This window comes from Herpailurus yagouaroundi, unplaced genomic scaffold (genome assembly GCF_014898765.1).
Source record: "Herpailurus yagouaroundi ecotype Mexico unplaced genomic scaffold, PumYag 216, whole genome shotgun sequence".
Taxonomy (NCBI): Eukaryota; Metazoa; Chordata; class Mammalia; order Carnivora; family Felidae; genus Herpailurus; species Herpailurus yagouaroundi.
The window spans coordinates 9,112,690-9,125,861 of NW_024412447.1; the positions used below are offsets into that span (position 1 = coordinate 9,112,690).

General features: G+C 57.4%; 1 protein-coding gene across 1 annotated transcript in view; it reads right to left on the reverse strand.

The window, feature by feature from the left end:
- The window catches only part of SRRM3 (serine/arginine repetitive matrix 3), a 56,671-nt gene that overhangs the window by 4,987 nt on the left and 38,512 nt on the right, over positions 1–13,172 (reverse strand). The window contains 6 exon segments of the mRNA XM_040455657.1: positions 5,155–5,315; positions 9,737–9,914; positions 10,268–10,372; positions 10,841–10,891; positions 12,699–12,734; positions 12,854–12,916. Coding sequence (XP_040311591.1) covers positions 5,155–5,315; positions 9,737–9,914; positions 10,268–10,372; positions 10,841–10,891; positions 12,699–12,734; positions 12,854–12,916 — 594 coding nt within the window.

Sequence of the window (13,172 nt, forward strand, 5' to 3'; positions counted from 1 at the left end):
GGGGTGGGGGGGGAGAGAAGGAGAGGGGGCTTTCACCGGGCCCAGGCCGGGGGCTGCCAGTCCCGGAGCATCGCACACACGGTTCCCCGCGCCTGCCCTGCCTCTGCCTCTCCTGAGTGTCCACCTTCTGGCCTCAACAGTGCAGCTCATGCAAGGTTCTCGGCATGCAAAACACAAGAGGGACGGAGCGGTGGGGGGAGGGGGGCTGAAACGGAGGGGGCTCCAGGACGGGCACGGGGGCTGGCATTGCCCCCCGATGGGACGGACGATCCCGGCAGAGAGTAGAGAGAGGGCGGGCACCGGGAGGCCGGGCCGGGGCCAGCCCCCCAGACCAGGCCCCCCCCAGCGCGTGGGGGGTGGGTGAGGGGATGGAAGGGGCACACGGCACACAGATGGGGGTGGGGGCGGGGCGGGACAACTGAACTCAAAACTGAACCGAAGAAAGGGAGGAAAAACAGAAATAAAAAACAAAATCCACAAATGTCATTAGATACCAAAATCAAAAACAATGTCTGAACTCCTGGGGAACTGACATTTTTTCTGTTAACATTTTTCTTTCTTTGTTTTCCGGCCCTGCAGAGACCTGTGGAACTGTCAGTAACACCCGACTGTCTTTCTGTTTCTCTCTTTTCTTTTCCTTTCCTTTTTTTTTTTTTTAAAGTTCTGATTTTTTTTTTAAGTCCCTCTTGGTTAACGTCCACTTACCAATAAAGTGGCACTTCCTCCTTTAGTAGGTAAGGTGTGTAAGAGAAGGGAAAAGTGTGGTAGCGTAAGTTCATCATTAGATTCACAAAAATGCAAGAGAGATAGAGAGAGAGAGAAAAAAAAAACGCAACCACCCCATTCTAGGCCGAGAGGAGGCCACACCGCCTCTGGAGGAAGGACTGGCCGCGCCCGGCTCCTCGGGCCTGAGCAGGCACCTCTTGGGTGACTGCTGGATAGAGATGTCCAATGTTCTTCCAAAAGTGCAGTTAGGACACAAGGGTTGGGGTACAGAAAACCAGAAAGGGAGCCTGGTACCATCGAAAGGGCCCTAGCTGGCAACCAGGGGTCTGAGAGCCTGCCTCTTCCTCACTGAGTGACCCTGGCTAAGTCACTTCCCCACTCTGGGCCTCAGTTTCCCCATCCCCAAAACGAGAGGATTGGGCGCTGCTTCCTGATGTCCCTACCAGAGCAAATACTCCAGGATTCTCTGTGTACCCCTGACCACCCTCTCCATCCTCCTCCCCTCACAGAACAGACCCCTCCTCTTGTCCTCGGGTTTCCAGCTTTCTGTCTATCTGGTAACAGTTGGTTCCACCTGTCTACCCCACCCCCAACCACCAGCACCAACTTGACTTCGAAGCACCTCCAGGGCAGAAATTTTTGGTTGGATTCAGCTCCGTAACCTCAGTTTTTATCGCAGAACTTGGCATTTAGTAGGGCCTCAATGCTGTTGCTGAAGAAGGAATCATTACAAGGGTCGGGGCCAAACCAGGTAGTACTAAAAGAGGGGCAGGGTCTGGGCCAAGCTTTTTTGGCAGGCTCCTGGGATGGGAGAACAAAACCAGCTACCTACCACCCCTCAGGGCACCTTGCTGCCAGAGACTGAAAGCATGGTTTCCTTGGCATGGCCTGTGCTTCCTGCAGGAGGTGGGGTGGTGCCCAGGCCCTTCCCTGCAAGCCTGGATCCAGCCAGGGCTTGGAGGCAGAGCCAAGAAGTCGGTCCCATGGGAGGAAAGGCACAGCCAGCTCTGATTGGTGGCTGAAGCAGCCAATGAACACTAGCCATAGCAGGTGAGAGCAGCTGTCCAGAGTCAAATGGGCCATAAAGGCCTCCTGGGAGAGCCTGGCGTCTCTCCCTTGGGGGCTCAGGCAGGGTGGATATCTGAGCACCCCAGCTCTCCTGATGACCAGCTCACCTCTCATCCTGGGCTAGGAGCCATGGCCCCTCTGAGACGGCAGCTCCAAAGTCAAGAGACATTACCAGGAGACACTTGGCTCTCCTAACACATATCCCCTGCACCCCAGCGGGTGGCCAGCGCCTACAGCTCCCAAGCCCCCAGAGGAGGCAAATGAGAAAAATCTCCAGAATCTTCACATTTCCAAGTTCTTTCCTATCTCCTGGGTTGTCTGAGAGTGGAAAGTGAACAGATCCCAGGCAGGGGAGTGGGGGCCCTGGTGGCCAAGGCATAGTACCCAAACCCAGGAAACGCTGGACCCCACCCTAAAGAAGCCTTTGCTTGCTATTCTGATGGGGGGGGGGGCGTGCAGCCAGGCAAGCAGGCAGAATAGTAAACATGGGGGTCAAGACCTGGCTGTGAACCCTGGCTCCAGCTTAGACTCTGGATCTGAGCCAGCTTCTCTGACTCCAGGAGACAGGCCAGCAGTGGGGGAAGGAGACTGAAGGCCCCAGTGTTCCTTCCCACAGACACTGGGGGGGGGGGGGTCCTCTCTACTTCCCACTGTTGGGCTGGGCGTGTGGTGGGACTGTTAGGAGCAAAAAGGGTCTGGGTTGGGTGGACGCCCACCTGCATCACGTTGCTGTCCGCAACCACTGAGGCCCAAACCTCTGTGCCAGACCCCCTGTGCTTATCTGGAAGCTTTCTGCCTGGCGTGCCTTGAAGTCAAGTCCTCCTCCCTCTCTCCTCCTCCAAGCCAAATGCCATAGCTTAAGATGATGGTAAGTGGAAAAGTGGCACACCTGGAATCAGCCCTGATATGAGTTTGCTGTGATCTAACTCTGGGGGCCTCAGTTTCCCCATCGATAAAGTGGGGATAACTGGGGTCTTTGCTGGGGGAGGCGCCTGTATAGGAGTCGAAAGGTTCTTTTCAGAGCACAAGTGACTCACAGTCCCCTCACGGATGAACGGGGTCAGAGCAGCGCAGGAAGGTCTGGGCATGGCCACGTGCCAGGAGGGCAGAGGACGGGACGAAGGCGCTGCTGGGCAGGGTGGCAGACAGCGCCTTCCCTGGGGGAAGATTCCTTGGGCCAATCTCACATTCTTATCCACCCATACCTCCCTGGAGAAAGGGTCGCCATGGTCCCGCCAGAGTGAGAGCCCCCTCCTCAGCTTGGCCGGGTCTCATTTTTCCCAGGAACTGAGGGAGAAATCAGTCCAGACACCATGGGATTTCATAGCCAGACGGGACTGTTGTGGCCAGGGACCTCCAAACATCTCCTCCAGAAGCCTGCTCTTTGTGACTCCCGTTCCCTCTTCCCCTTCCTTGCCCTCACCACCCCCTCACAGCCTGGCTAATGCCTATGGGCCCTGTGCTCGATCAAGACCACCTCCAGGAAGCCTCCCCTGACCCTCACCCTGAAACAGGTGCATTCCTCTGTGATCCCACAGACCCTTGGGCCTTCTCTCAGTATGGACTGTGCAGGGCTGTGAGGCCTACTGTGGTGAGCAGAGTTCCCCACCTGTTGGCTCGGCTTTTCCCCTCTAATTGTTCTGAGTGACCTTTGTCAGTGCCCCAGCCTGATAGGTGGGGGCCGCAAACCAGTTCCCTCAAACCCAGGCACGGACACCTAGCACGGGACCTGGCACCGAGGAGGGCTCAGCGGATGCTGGCTGAGTGTGTGTGTGAGTGAATGAGTCCGTGAACACAGAGGACCTCGCCTGTCTCTGAGCCCGGCTTCCAGGCTTCCAGGAGCCCCTCTGCTCCTTCGTACCACCTGCTCTCTGATACCTTCTCTTTAGCTTACATAAGAAATGTTTGGAGGGAAAAGGCAATGGAAAAGAGTAAGGCAAAAGATGATGTGCCAGCCCCATCCCGGGATTCTTAAGGACGAGAACAGTGAGCATCTGAGATGCTCCACCCCCTCTCCCCCAGGGCTCAGCTAACTACCCCCTCTAGCTCAGCATGTGGCGATCCCGTTTCTGGGTCCCTGGTCACATCAGGTCCTCTACTCCTCCCATCAGGCTGGGACAGTCTACCCGTGGGACCCAGAGTGATTTCTCTCCCTGAACAACTTCCTGTCTGCCCTCCCAACACCACTCACAGCCGAGCAATATTCTGAGTGGGTGAGCTCCTCACAACCTGCCCCTGGGGTCAACATAGGGGAGCGGGGGGGGGGGGGGCGGCGAGGAGGGTGAAGAGCCGGACTTTCTCTTTCCAGAGCTGAGGACGGAGGTCCGCTGATGCCTCACAAGGACTGGGATGTCAAACTTCTGCAGCTACTCCCAGGTGGGACAGGAAACAGTTTAAAGAGCTGGGGTGGGCGGTGGGGTCCGAGGACCTACCCCCAACGTGGCTGGATTGGGCACTGGCCTGGGAGTCGCAAGTCTCAGGACCTAAGCTCGGTTCCGCTCCAACACCTCGGGGAACCCCGGCTGTCACTGACTGTCCTTTCCGAATCATTCTGCACATTAAACTCAAATTCAGAAGATGGAACGATGCTGGGGGCAGAGGGAGACCCTGTCTGAGCTGAGTAGTGGTCCAGGCAGGGGGGAGGGTGAGCTGAGAGTCCCCTTCGTCCCCCACATTGCCCCACTGAAACTTTACTAAGTAGGCCCTCTGAGTCCAGTGCCAGCTCACTGGGCCCCTGAAGTTCAACGACCATTACACCCAAAAGATGGAGCCGTGAGGTTCAGCCCTGGTGCCAGCTGCTGCCCCAGAGTCTGTAGGTCCTGCCTGAAAGCTCCAGCTGCCACCAGGGCAGGACCCTTGGGAGCCCAGCAGGCCCTGGAGGGTGGGGCAGGGCTCTTTCATCAGGTTTGGCCTCAGCCAGAACTTCTTCCAGGATCTGGAGGCCAAGAGGCCAGCACACGCTCCTCCACCACTGCTTAGTGCCAAAATGGGCCCCGGGGGCTGGCAGGGGTGAGGGGTGGGGGGCTTAGCAGCTACTCCAGACAACAGAAATCAAATTGGCTCAACCGCAGCATACAGTTCAGGAGGAGAACACAAACTTGGAAATGCTAACCACACAGAAATGCATTCGGACACCAAAATGAGAAAGAGAGGGAGTGGGGGGACGGGGCTTGGAGGGGTGGGGGTGGAGGTGGGGTCGGAGAGGAAGAAGAAGGAGCAGGGAAGGTGGAAAGGAGGGGGAAAATGAACCAGAAAAGTTGTCGGGGAAAGTCAAGAAAACCAAACGACAAACCAGGAAACACAGCTTTCGTACGTAGCTCATTTGGAGAAAAAAAATGCAAGTTACAAATGAGGAGTCACTAAAACAAAGAAAGAAAAGGGAAGGAGAGAAAACCAACCAGAGCGAGATCGAGAGAAAGAGAGAGAAAGAAAACCACATTCAAACCAAGCAGAGTGGCAGGGGGCTTATCTGGAGATGGGAGCGAGCGGGGCGGGGCGCACAGCGGGGCCGGGATACCTACCTTCTCAGTGGTCAGGGACAGGAATGCAATAATAAAAAAGAAAAGAAGATCTCCGCATTGGGAATGCAGAAGGTGGGGGGGGAAGACGGTGACTCTAAGCTGTGCTCCCCCTTGGGAACTGGCACCTGCATGTGCAGCCAGGGTGGCTTTCGGTCTAGTCCCAGGGGTGGGAGGGGGCTCCTGCCCAGCCATTTTGGTCTGCTTTTTTTGTTTGCTTTTTTCTTTTTGTGTTTAAACCCGCAGGCTCCAATAGCCAAGCTTTCCTTAACTCTTTAAACAACAGAAAACCTCCAGAGGGCATGCAGGAAGCAGCGGATGGAAGCAGAACCAGAGGGTGGGCTCAGGAGGGGCTGGCAGCAGGGGGAGAGAGGCCCATGTGGGGGGAGAGATGGAGAGAGAGAGACAGAGACAGAGAGATGCAGAGAGAGAGGGAAACAAAGGCAGAAGGAAACAGACAGGCAGGGAAATAGAGAGAGGCGGGCCCAGACAGAACAAAGAGAGAGAAGCTATTACAATGAGGCAGAGTGGACAGATGGGGTGAAGGGATCAGTGCATTTAAAAGGGAAGGCAACCACAGATTCAGTTTGGAGGCCTGAACCTGCCTCAGGTCAACTGCTTTCCCCCTCTGCTTAGGCGTCATTTTAGCAAAACCCATCCCTCCTGCCTTCTGGCTTCGGCCTGGGAGAAATGCCAAGATGCCGCTTCCTATTCTGACTGCCCCCCCCCGCCCCCCCCCCCCCCCGCAGCTGTGGTTACTGCTCTTTCCTGGGGGCAGGAGGGGGGGGCCGGGGTGGAGCAGGTGAGGCAGTCCCACGGACACCTCTTCTTGGGTCACCCTAGGCTGCCCATTTCGTGATGAAATTTGAGCCAGAGGCGGAGGCCAGAGAGAGCCTGGGGGCCTGGCTCAGGAACCTTCTCTGTCACCCTCACCAAATGGAGAGGCTTCCCTTGACACTTCCAATGCCAGGGACAGGTGGAGCCAAGGCAGGGGGCCCTCCTCCTAAGTCCTTAAACACCTCACACCTTTTCTGGCACTTGGGCTCAGCATCTTACTTCTCCATCGCCAAATCACGTGACCATGAGCAGCCCCCTTCCCTCTCTGCCCCACTATTTCTGTCCCCATACGTGTGTGAACTGTGAGGGCTTAGGGTTTCTGAGTCACTGAGGTGACAGTTTTATAGAATTGGGTTTGCTTAATGCTGGGCCCACCTATTCCCTGGTCTCTGTGTGGGTGGGCCCCAGTGCCAGGGAATTGAGAGCTGGGAGTGTGCCGTGGACATCTGAAGGGGTCCCCAGGGGGAAGGCAGGAGCTGAGACAACCAGCACCCACCTCCAAGCCCTCCTCCCCTTACTCAGGGCTCCCAGAGTGTGCTTTTCCACTGGCTACTCTCTCCACTGGCTGGTGGTCTCGAGGTGAGGGGGCTGGAGTCTCCTTTTGGATCTACCTCTAAAAAGCTGTGTGACCTTGAGCCGGTCACTTGACCTCTCTGAGCTCCTGGCAGTAAATAGCAGAACCCAGAAATCCCTTTGGGGGTTTAATCCTGACCTGGGACGGGACAAGAGAGCCGTGGCGGGAGCCAGCACCCAGCTGGCCTTTGTCTCAAGATGAGGATTTTTGTCTTGCCTGGGAATGTCCGGCTCTGAAGCCCTCACCTGGGCTATAGGTGTGGACAGCTCCCTCCTCTAGGATCTGGGGCCTGGCACTGAAGGCCTTGTGCAGCCTGTCCCTGTCTCCCCCAGCCATCTTATACTAGAAGGAACTGGGGAGCCATAGGGTGCTCACTGCCCCTGGATGTTCCTCCGGTGACCTGGGAAATATCTCTCTTCCTCCCGTCTCCCAGCTTCCCTCCAACGTTCCTTAGAGACAGGGACAAGGAAGAATGGCCTGGCCTGGGGGCCACTTCTGTTCATTTAAAAGCTGAGGCATTTCCAGCACATGCCCTGGGGTTGAGGAGTTGATTGGCTGCCGCTGCAGATTTCGCAGGGGCTGCTGGCGTGGGAGTCATTTTTTAAGAGTTATCTTCCCTTTTAAATTCTGGTTACAAAGGGAAAAAGAATAAGTGTAAAGACATATGTATATGGTCAGTGTTCACTTGAGATTCAGGACCCATCTCTGCATTAGGAGGAGAGGCTCCCACAGTAACACGCACAAAAGCAAAATTCTAGAGCAACATAGAAGATAGAAAAAAAGAAAAAAACAACCAGAGAGAGAGTTTGCATTTCTGTACATTACCAAAGGAAAAAAAAAAAAAAGAAAGAAAGAAAATACAAACAAAAACAAAACAGGAAAAAGTTACATAAACTTCCCCACCCTCTTCCCTTGCCAACTGAACAGGAAAATGGAATCACAATATTACCACGGTTCAAATGGGAGGCTAAAAAAACAAGCAAAAACATAGACGGGGTTAAAAATGGTGAGCTTTTCTTTTTTTCCGTTTGTTCTCTCTCTTTTTTTTTTTTTTTTTTAAGGTAGCGTCCAAGAATACCCCCGCCCCCCAGTACTTGTCCCCAAAGACATTTTTGGTGACTGGCAAAGTCTCCACACACACACACACACCCCCCGCCCCCATCTCACCTCCCTGGAAGGGTGCAGGTGAGAGGCCTGGATGTCCTGAGGTCCCAGATCTCGCAGGGCCCGAGGGAAGGGAGAGGATTTGGGGAACATGCTTTGTGAAAGGGGTAACAGAGTGCCGTCTCCCAGGAGGCTCCAGGAGCAATGTCAAAATGGAATCCCATTCTGGGAGGCAGTCAAGATGTGGGTGCGGCCGACAGGGCACCCTCCCCAAGGCTAGAGGCTACACCCTCTTCCCTGGTTGCTCTGTCCTGGGGTCTACTTCATTGCTGTGGCTATTTTGTCTGTACGTGTCCAGGGCTCTTGGTGGCCTACTGCTCAGGGAGGGGAGGGGACCAGAAATGGGATGGAGCTTCCTTTTGGCCCTGGCTTCGTTCTGTGCCTTTCCAGGAGGATGAGAAGCTCCCCTGAGAAGGTGTTTGGGGGCTCTGTGCCCATGGTGGTGGGGGGACGGGCACACTCTCTTCTGAGTTTGTCCACTGTCTCTGTCCTGGCTGCCTTCAGCTACCTTTGTGTGTCCTCTTCCACCCCCAGGACAGATCCAGGGACACTGGTGTGATCCTCCCTATGTGGCCCAGCCAGGCCCTTGGGAGCTCAGGAGCCTGGCACCCTGTCCAAGTGGGGCAGTCCCGAAACAGGTAATGTCCTTAAACAAAAATTAACCTTGACGCCAAGAGCGTTTTGTCTGCGGCCTTTGGCTTTCCTCACTAAGGCCTTGGCGGTGAGGGTGTTTGAGAAAATAAAGGGAGTGAAGGAAACAGCCAAAAATCAAAATGAAACTGACCAACACGGACATATTTGCTGCTGAGACCGGAGGTCTGGGGAGGGGCAGCCCCCACCCTCCCTGCTGGGAGGCAGCCTTAGGGTCTGGGGTGGGGGCACCTGCAGGCCTGTCCACCCCAAGTCCCCCTGCCCACCCAGTGCCCCTGCCAGTACTGCAGCCCCGTCTCCCTGAGATCAACGGATACAAGGGGATGTGGGGCTCCCCTGGGGCTTGGGAGAACGCCCCCTGCCCAGCCCAGCCTAGCCCCTCCACCTGGGAAAGGCCGAGAAGCCTGTCTGTTCTGCCAGCCGCTGCCATCGCCACAGCTGCTTGTGGGTCTCAAGGAGTCCTGGCCCCTCTTGGAGGATGGGTGGGAACAGTTTTTGGGAGGTGTTGGTGTGGAGTCTCTGAGGGAGCAATGGGGACACTGGCAGGTGCTTTAGGAAGGTTGGAACACGGGGAACAAGGGTGCCTGCAGGTTTGAGACATCTGTCCACACGTGGGCAGCCAGTCCCTGGGGGAAAGGACACACTGTCCTTGGAAAAGGGACTTTAGAAATGCAGCTCGGTGGCCGCTTGGGGACAGAGAAAGGGGAGGGCTTCGAGGGAGAGGGAGGGGCCAGTGAGAGGGTTGAGGGAGGGAGGGCGCTTGGAGAGGGAGAGGGAGGCTCAGGGCCTAAGTGGTGCCCAGGGGAGACCCCGTCTCTGAATCCGGTTCCTGACTGCGACCCCTAGCATTGTCCATGCCCCTCCCACCCCAGTATGCCTGGAGAGAGGGAGGCAGGAGACCCCGGATTCTCCTCAGCTCTCTACCCAACTGGCTGGGAGTCCCAGTGGTCAACCCCCTCTGGCCATCAGTTTGCCAAGCTCAAGGGTGGCCCAAGCCTGCAGGCCCCCCTCGCCCTGACACTAGGGCCAGGTGGGCGCAACAACCAAGCATTCCAGGCCGCTCCCGAGCCGGGAGGGGGAAGCGGCGCCTCCCTCCCCCATTTACACACTCACCGCGCCCCGCCCGGCGGTGACACCCCACCCAGCGCGGCGCAGCCCGCACGGCGCGGGAACCCTCCGCAAAGCGAAGCGTACGTACATCTGGCGGGCTGTGCGCCGAGCCGGGGCGGCCCCCGTGCGCTCCGCTCCGCTGTCTGTTGCCGCCGTTCTGCTGGGGCGACCCCCACCCGCTGCCGCCGGACGGGGAAGGCGACCGGCTCCCGCTGGACCGCTGGCTGCCCGTCTTCCGCCCGTCATCTCGGTGCTTGGGGCTCAGCCTGGGGGGTGGGGCGTGGGGAGGGGACGTGGCGGGCAGCCGGCGTGGGACCGCCCCCTCTGCGAGCGGAACCGCTGCCCCTTCCCCTGCCTCTCACTTGCATTTAGAGAGCAAGGCCCTGGCCCACCTATTGCCTCGACTTCCAAGAGCCGCGGCCGGAAGCTCTTCCTCGCCCATTTGCAGGGGGGTGGGCACCTGCACCCTCCTGGTAGACTTCCACCCACCAACTGCTCTTCTGCCCACCAGCCTCTTCCCCAGCCCTTGGGAGGGTTCGATCTGCAACTCCCCACCCCCCAGCAGAGCTGAACCGAGCTGAACGTCCTCTGGAGCGTTTCGAAGGGGCCCAGGACCTACCTGCTGGGTGATCTGGAATCGCTGTAGTGGGAGGAGAGGGAGGGGCTCTGGGAGCTGCCGCTGCTGTGGCGACGGGGCCTCCGACCCGGGGACTCCGCGTGTGGCCTGGGAGAGAAACCAGCCAGTACCTAAGTTCCGCCTGACTGCCCCACGGGGGACCCCGCCCCCTATAGTACCCTACAGAAATAGCCTCTCTAGTCCATGGGGGTCATTTGTGGGAATTAGGAGAAAGCACCCTCTTCTCTAGACAGCCCGGACCCCCAAGACCTCACCGGCTCCTCAGCTGGTGTTCTTGTGACTAGGGGGTGAGGGACGCGGGGAGTAACAAAGACAGAGTTTGAAAGAACCCAGGACTGGGAGGCAAGAGGCCCCCCGGTTCCAGTTCTGGCTCTGCCACTGACACACAGGGGCTCTTGGCTTCCTCTCTGGGTCGGGATTTTTCCATCTGGGCAATGGGGACCAAACGAACTATCTCCAAGGGCCCAATTCCGTGCTTCTAGAAGGCCAGGTTTGCCGGAGTGGGGGAAGAGTGGAGGGAGGTGGAGGAGCTAGAGAATGGGGACAGGTTCTCACCTCTTCCTCTCTTTGTTCTTCTCTTTCCTTTTGCTCTTGGGGCTTCGAGATCTGCAGAAAGCAGAGGCTGAGGGGACAGCTCGGCCTGAGCCCGGCAGGGGGTGTGCCTAGGTAGGGAGCTGAGGGAGCTGAGATTTGTTCCTGTCTGGGATCTGAGCCCCCCACCCCTACCCCAGCTGGTGTGGACTCGCTCATCCCACCTCACTGCTTTGGTTCCTTTTCACACAGCCAAGCCTCCTTCCTTCCTTCTCCCAGGATCACTGCCCATCTGGGCCGGAGTCTTGCTCCTCCTGGGGGTGCCATAAGCGATGTGTCCACCACCCCAGAAGGTTGACTTGTCCTTTCCTTCTGGAATTGGTCTCAGGACAGGCCCCTCTATGAGTCATGGTGGTGGGGGTGGCCCTTCCACACCTAATTTGTGTCCCCTGTTCCCAGGTCCCCTCAGATGGGGCTCTCTAGGGCAGAGCCCAGGCTTCCTGCCTCTCTGCCCCCTCAGAGAGTGGCCCAACTCTGGGCTAGCTCCCCGGGGGTTTAGGAAAGAGATGCTTTCCCTTGGGCATGATCTCCCTGCATTTGAGTCCTCTGGATTCTCATCAAGCGCTGTTCCCAAAGCTTTCCATCCCACCCAGTCCTGCCCCCTATAGTCCCATCCCATCCAGCTCCCTGGGCCAGGCCCCACAGTGTTCTCCTTCTACCTTTGACAAAAGGATTGAAAAGTTTCCTAGTAGGTGTCTAAGGTCTCACTGCACCCCTGATCCCTGTAGATCTCTTAGCCCCACTCTCCCTGATGCCACCAGATTTCCAGCTGGATGCTTCTAGTCCTGAACAGATGCCTCTTTCTGACCAAATATGAAGTGATGCTAAGAAAAAACTGGGATGTGTTTCTCACAGGAGCAGAGTGGGTGGGGGCAGGCCCAGGAGGCCAAAGATTTTAGTTCTAGAACCCATGTTGCTTGCTTTGGGCTTCAGTCTCCCCACCTGGAGCTGCTCTAGCCCTAGGTGGTCTCTAGGTCCTTCCCAGGACTCCTGGGAGCTGGCCAGAGGATCTGTGCACATGGATGGTGACCACTAGGGGGCAGTAGGGGCCCATACTGGCCCCTGAGAAGTGGGGAAGAGAGGAAGGGAAGATGGGAAATTGGGGAAATTAGAGATTCAGGATTATTTATTTAGGCTCCTACCCCACCTGGCAAATGACCCTCGGCGAATTCCCACTGCAGGAATGAGACTGGGGATTCTGTCCCTCTTCAGGGCTGCTGGGAGGTCCTCTGGCCCTCATGCCCACCCTGGGGCTGGGACGGCCTTACATCTTCCTTCCCTCCATGCTGAGTTCTCTACTTTCCCCACTCCAGCCTCTGCCAGGGCTCTTGACTTTCACCTCCTCCCTCCCCTCCCCTAATCCATCCTGAACAATCTCTGTCCTGCTCAGAGCCCCATGCTGGCTCCCAGCCCCGCCTGGGTGGAGGCCAGCTCCTTGGCCTGTCAGTCAGGTCTTTTTGGGGGCTGGCACCTGTCCTCCAGACACAACTGCCAGCCACAGCCACAGCTCGCCCACCTGTCTCCCACCCACTGAGCTTTCCTTCTGTATGGATGCCCTTTCCCTGCAAATGTGGGGTCTTGAGCTTCTCCCTTCCTGACATCAAGGCTGACTCATGGGACCAGAAAGCTTTGCAAACAATTGGCCTTCCTTCTCGCCCCCCACCCCCAACTTTCCCTGCCTGCCTCCCGGACGGAGTCCCGGAGGGAGGATGGAGCAAGGGAAGACCCTCACCAATCCCCTCCCATCACTGCTTCCCTTGGGCCTTGGTCCCCACGGGGTGGCACTAGCCTCTGTCCACATCCTTAGCAGGGCATCACTCACCTGTGTCGTCTCTTCTTCCGGGACCCAGAATCAGACCTGTAGGGCCACGAAAGGGTTCTCTTGAGCTTGTCTGGGGTGGCCTGGGGACACAGATCTGCACAGCCATGGTCCTGGGCCGACAGGAGTGAGAGGAGGCCCCAGGGGAGGGAAGGTACCTGTCTCTTCGGTGCTTCTTCACACTCTTCTTCTTCTTGCGCAGGGGTGAGGAGCTCCCACAGCTGCGGACACAGGGTGGGGTAGGTTCTAGTGAACTGGTGCCCGGGACGGGGAGGGGCAGCTGGAAATGCTGGGGAAACCTGGGTGTCTCGGGCATCTAGCTGAAGCCGGCTGCCCATTGTACAAAGCGGCTGCCCATTGTACAAAGCGAACCGAGGCCCTGAGGGCCAGCAAGGTCCCTAAGGTAAGTGATGGAGCTGCCCGTGTTGTCCCCTAGCCACCCTTTAGCCTCCTTGGCATTTTGAGTGAGGGCTGTTT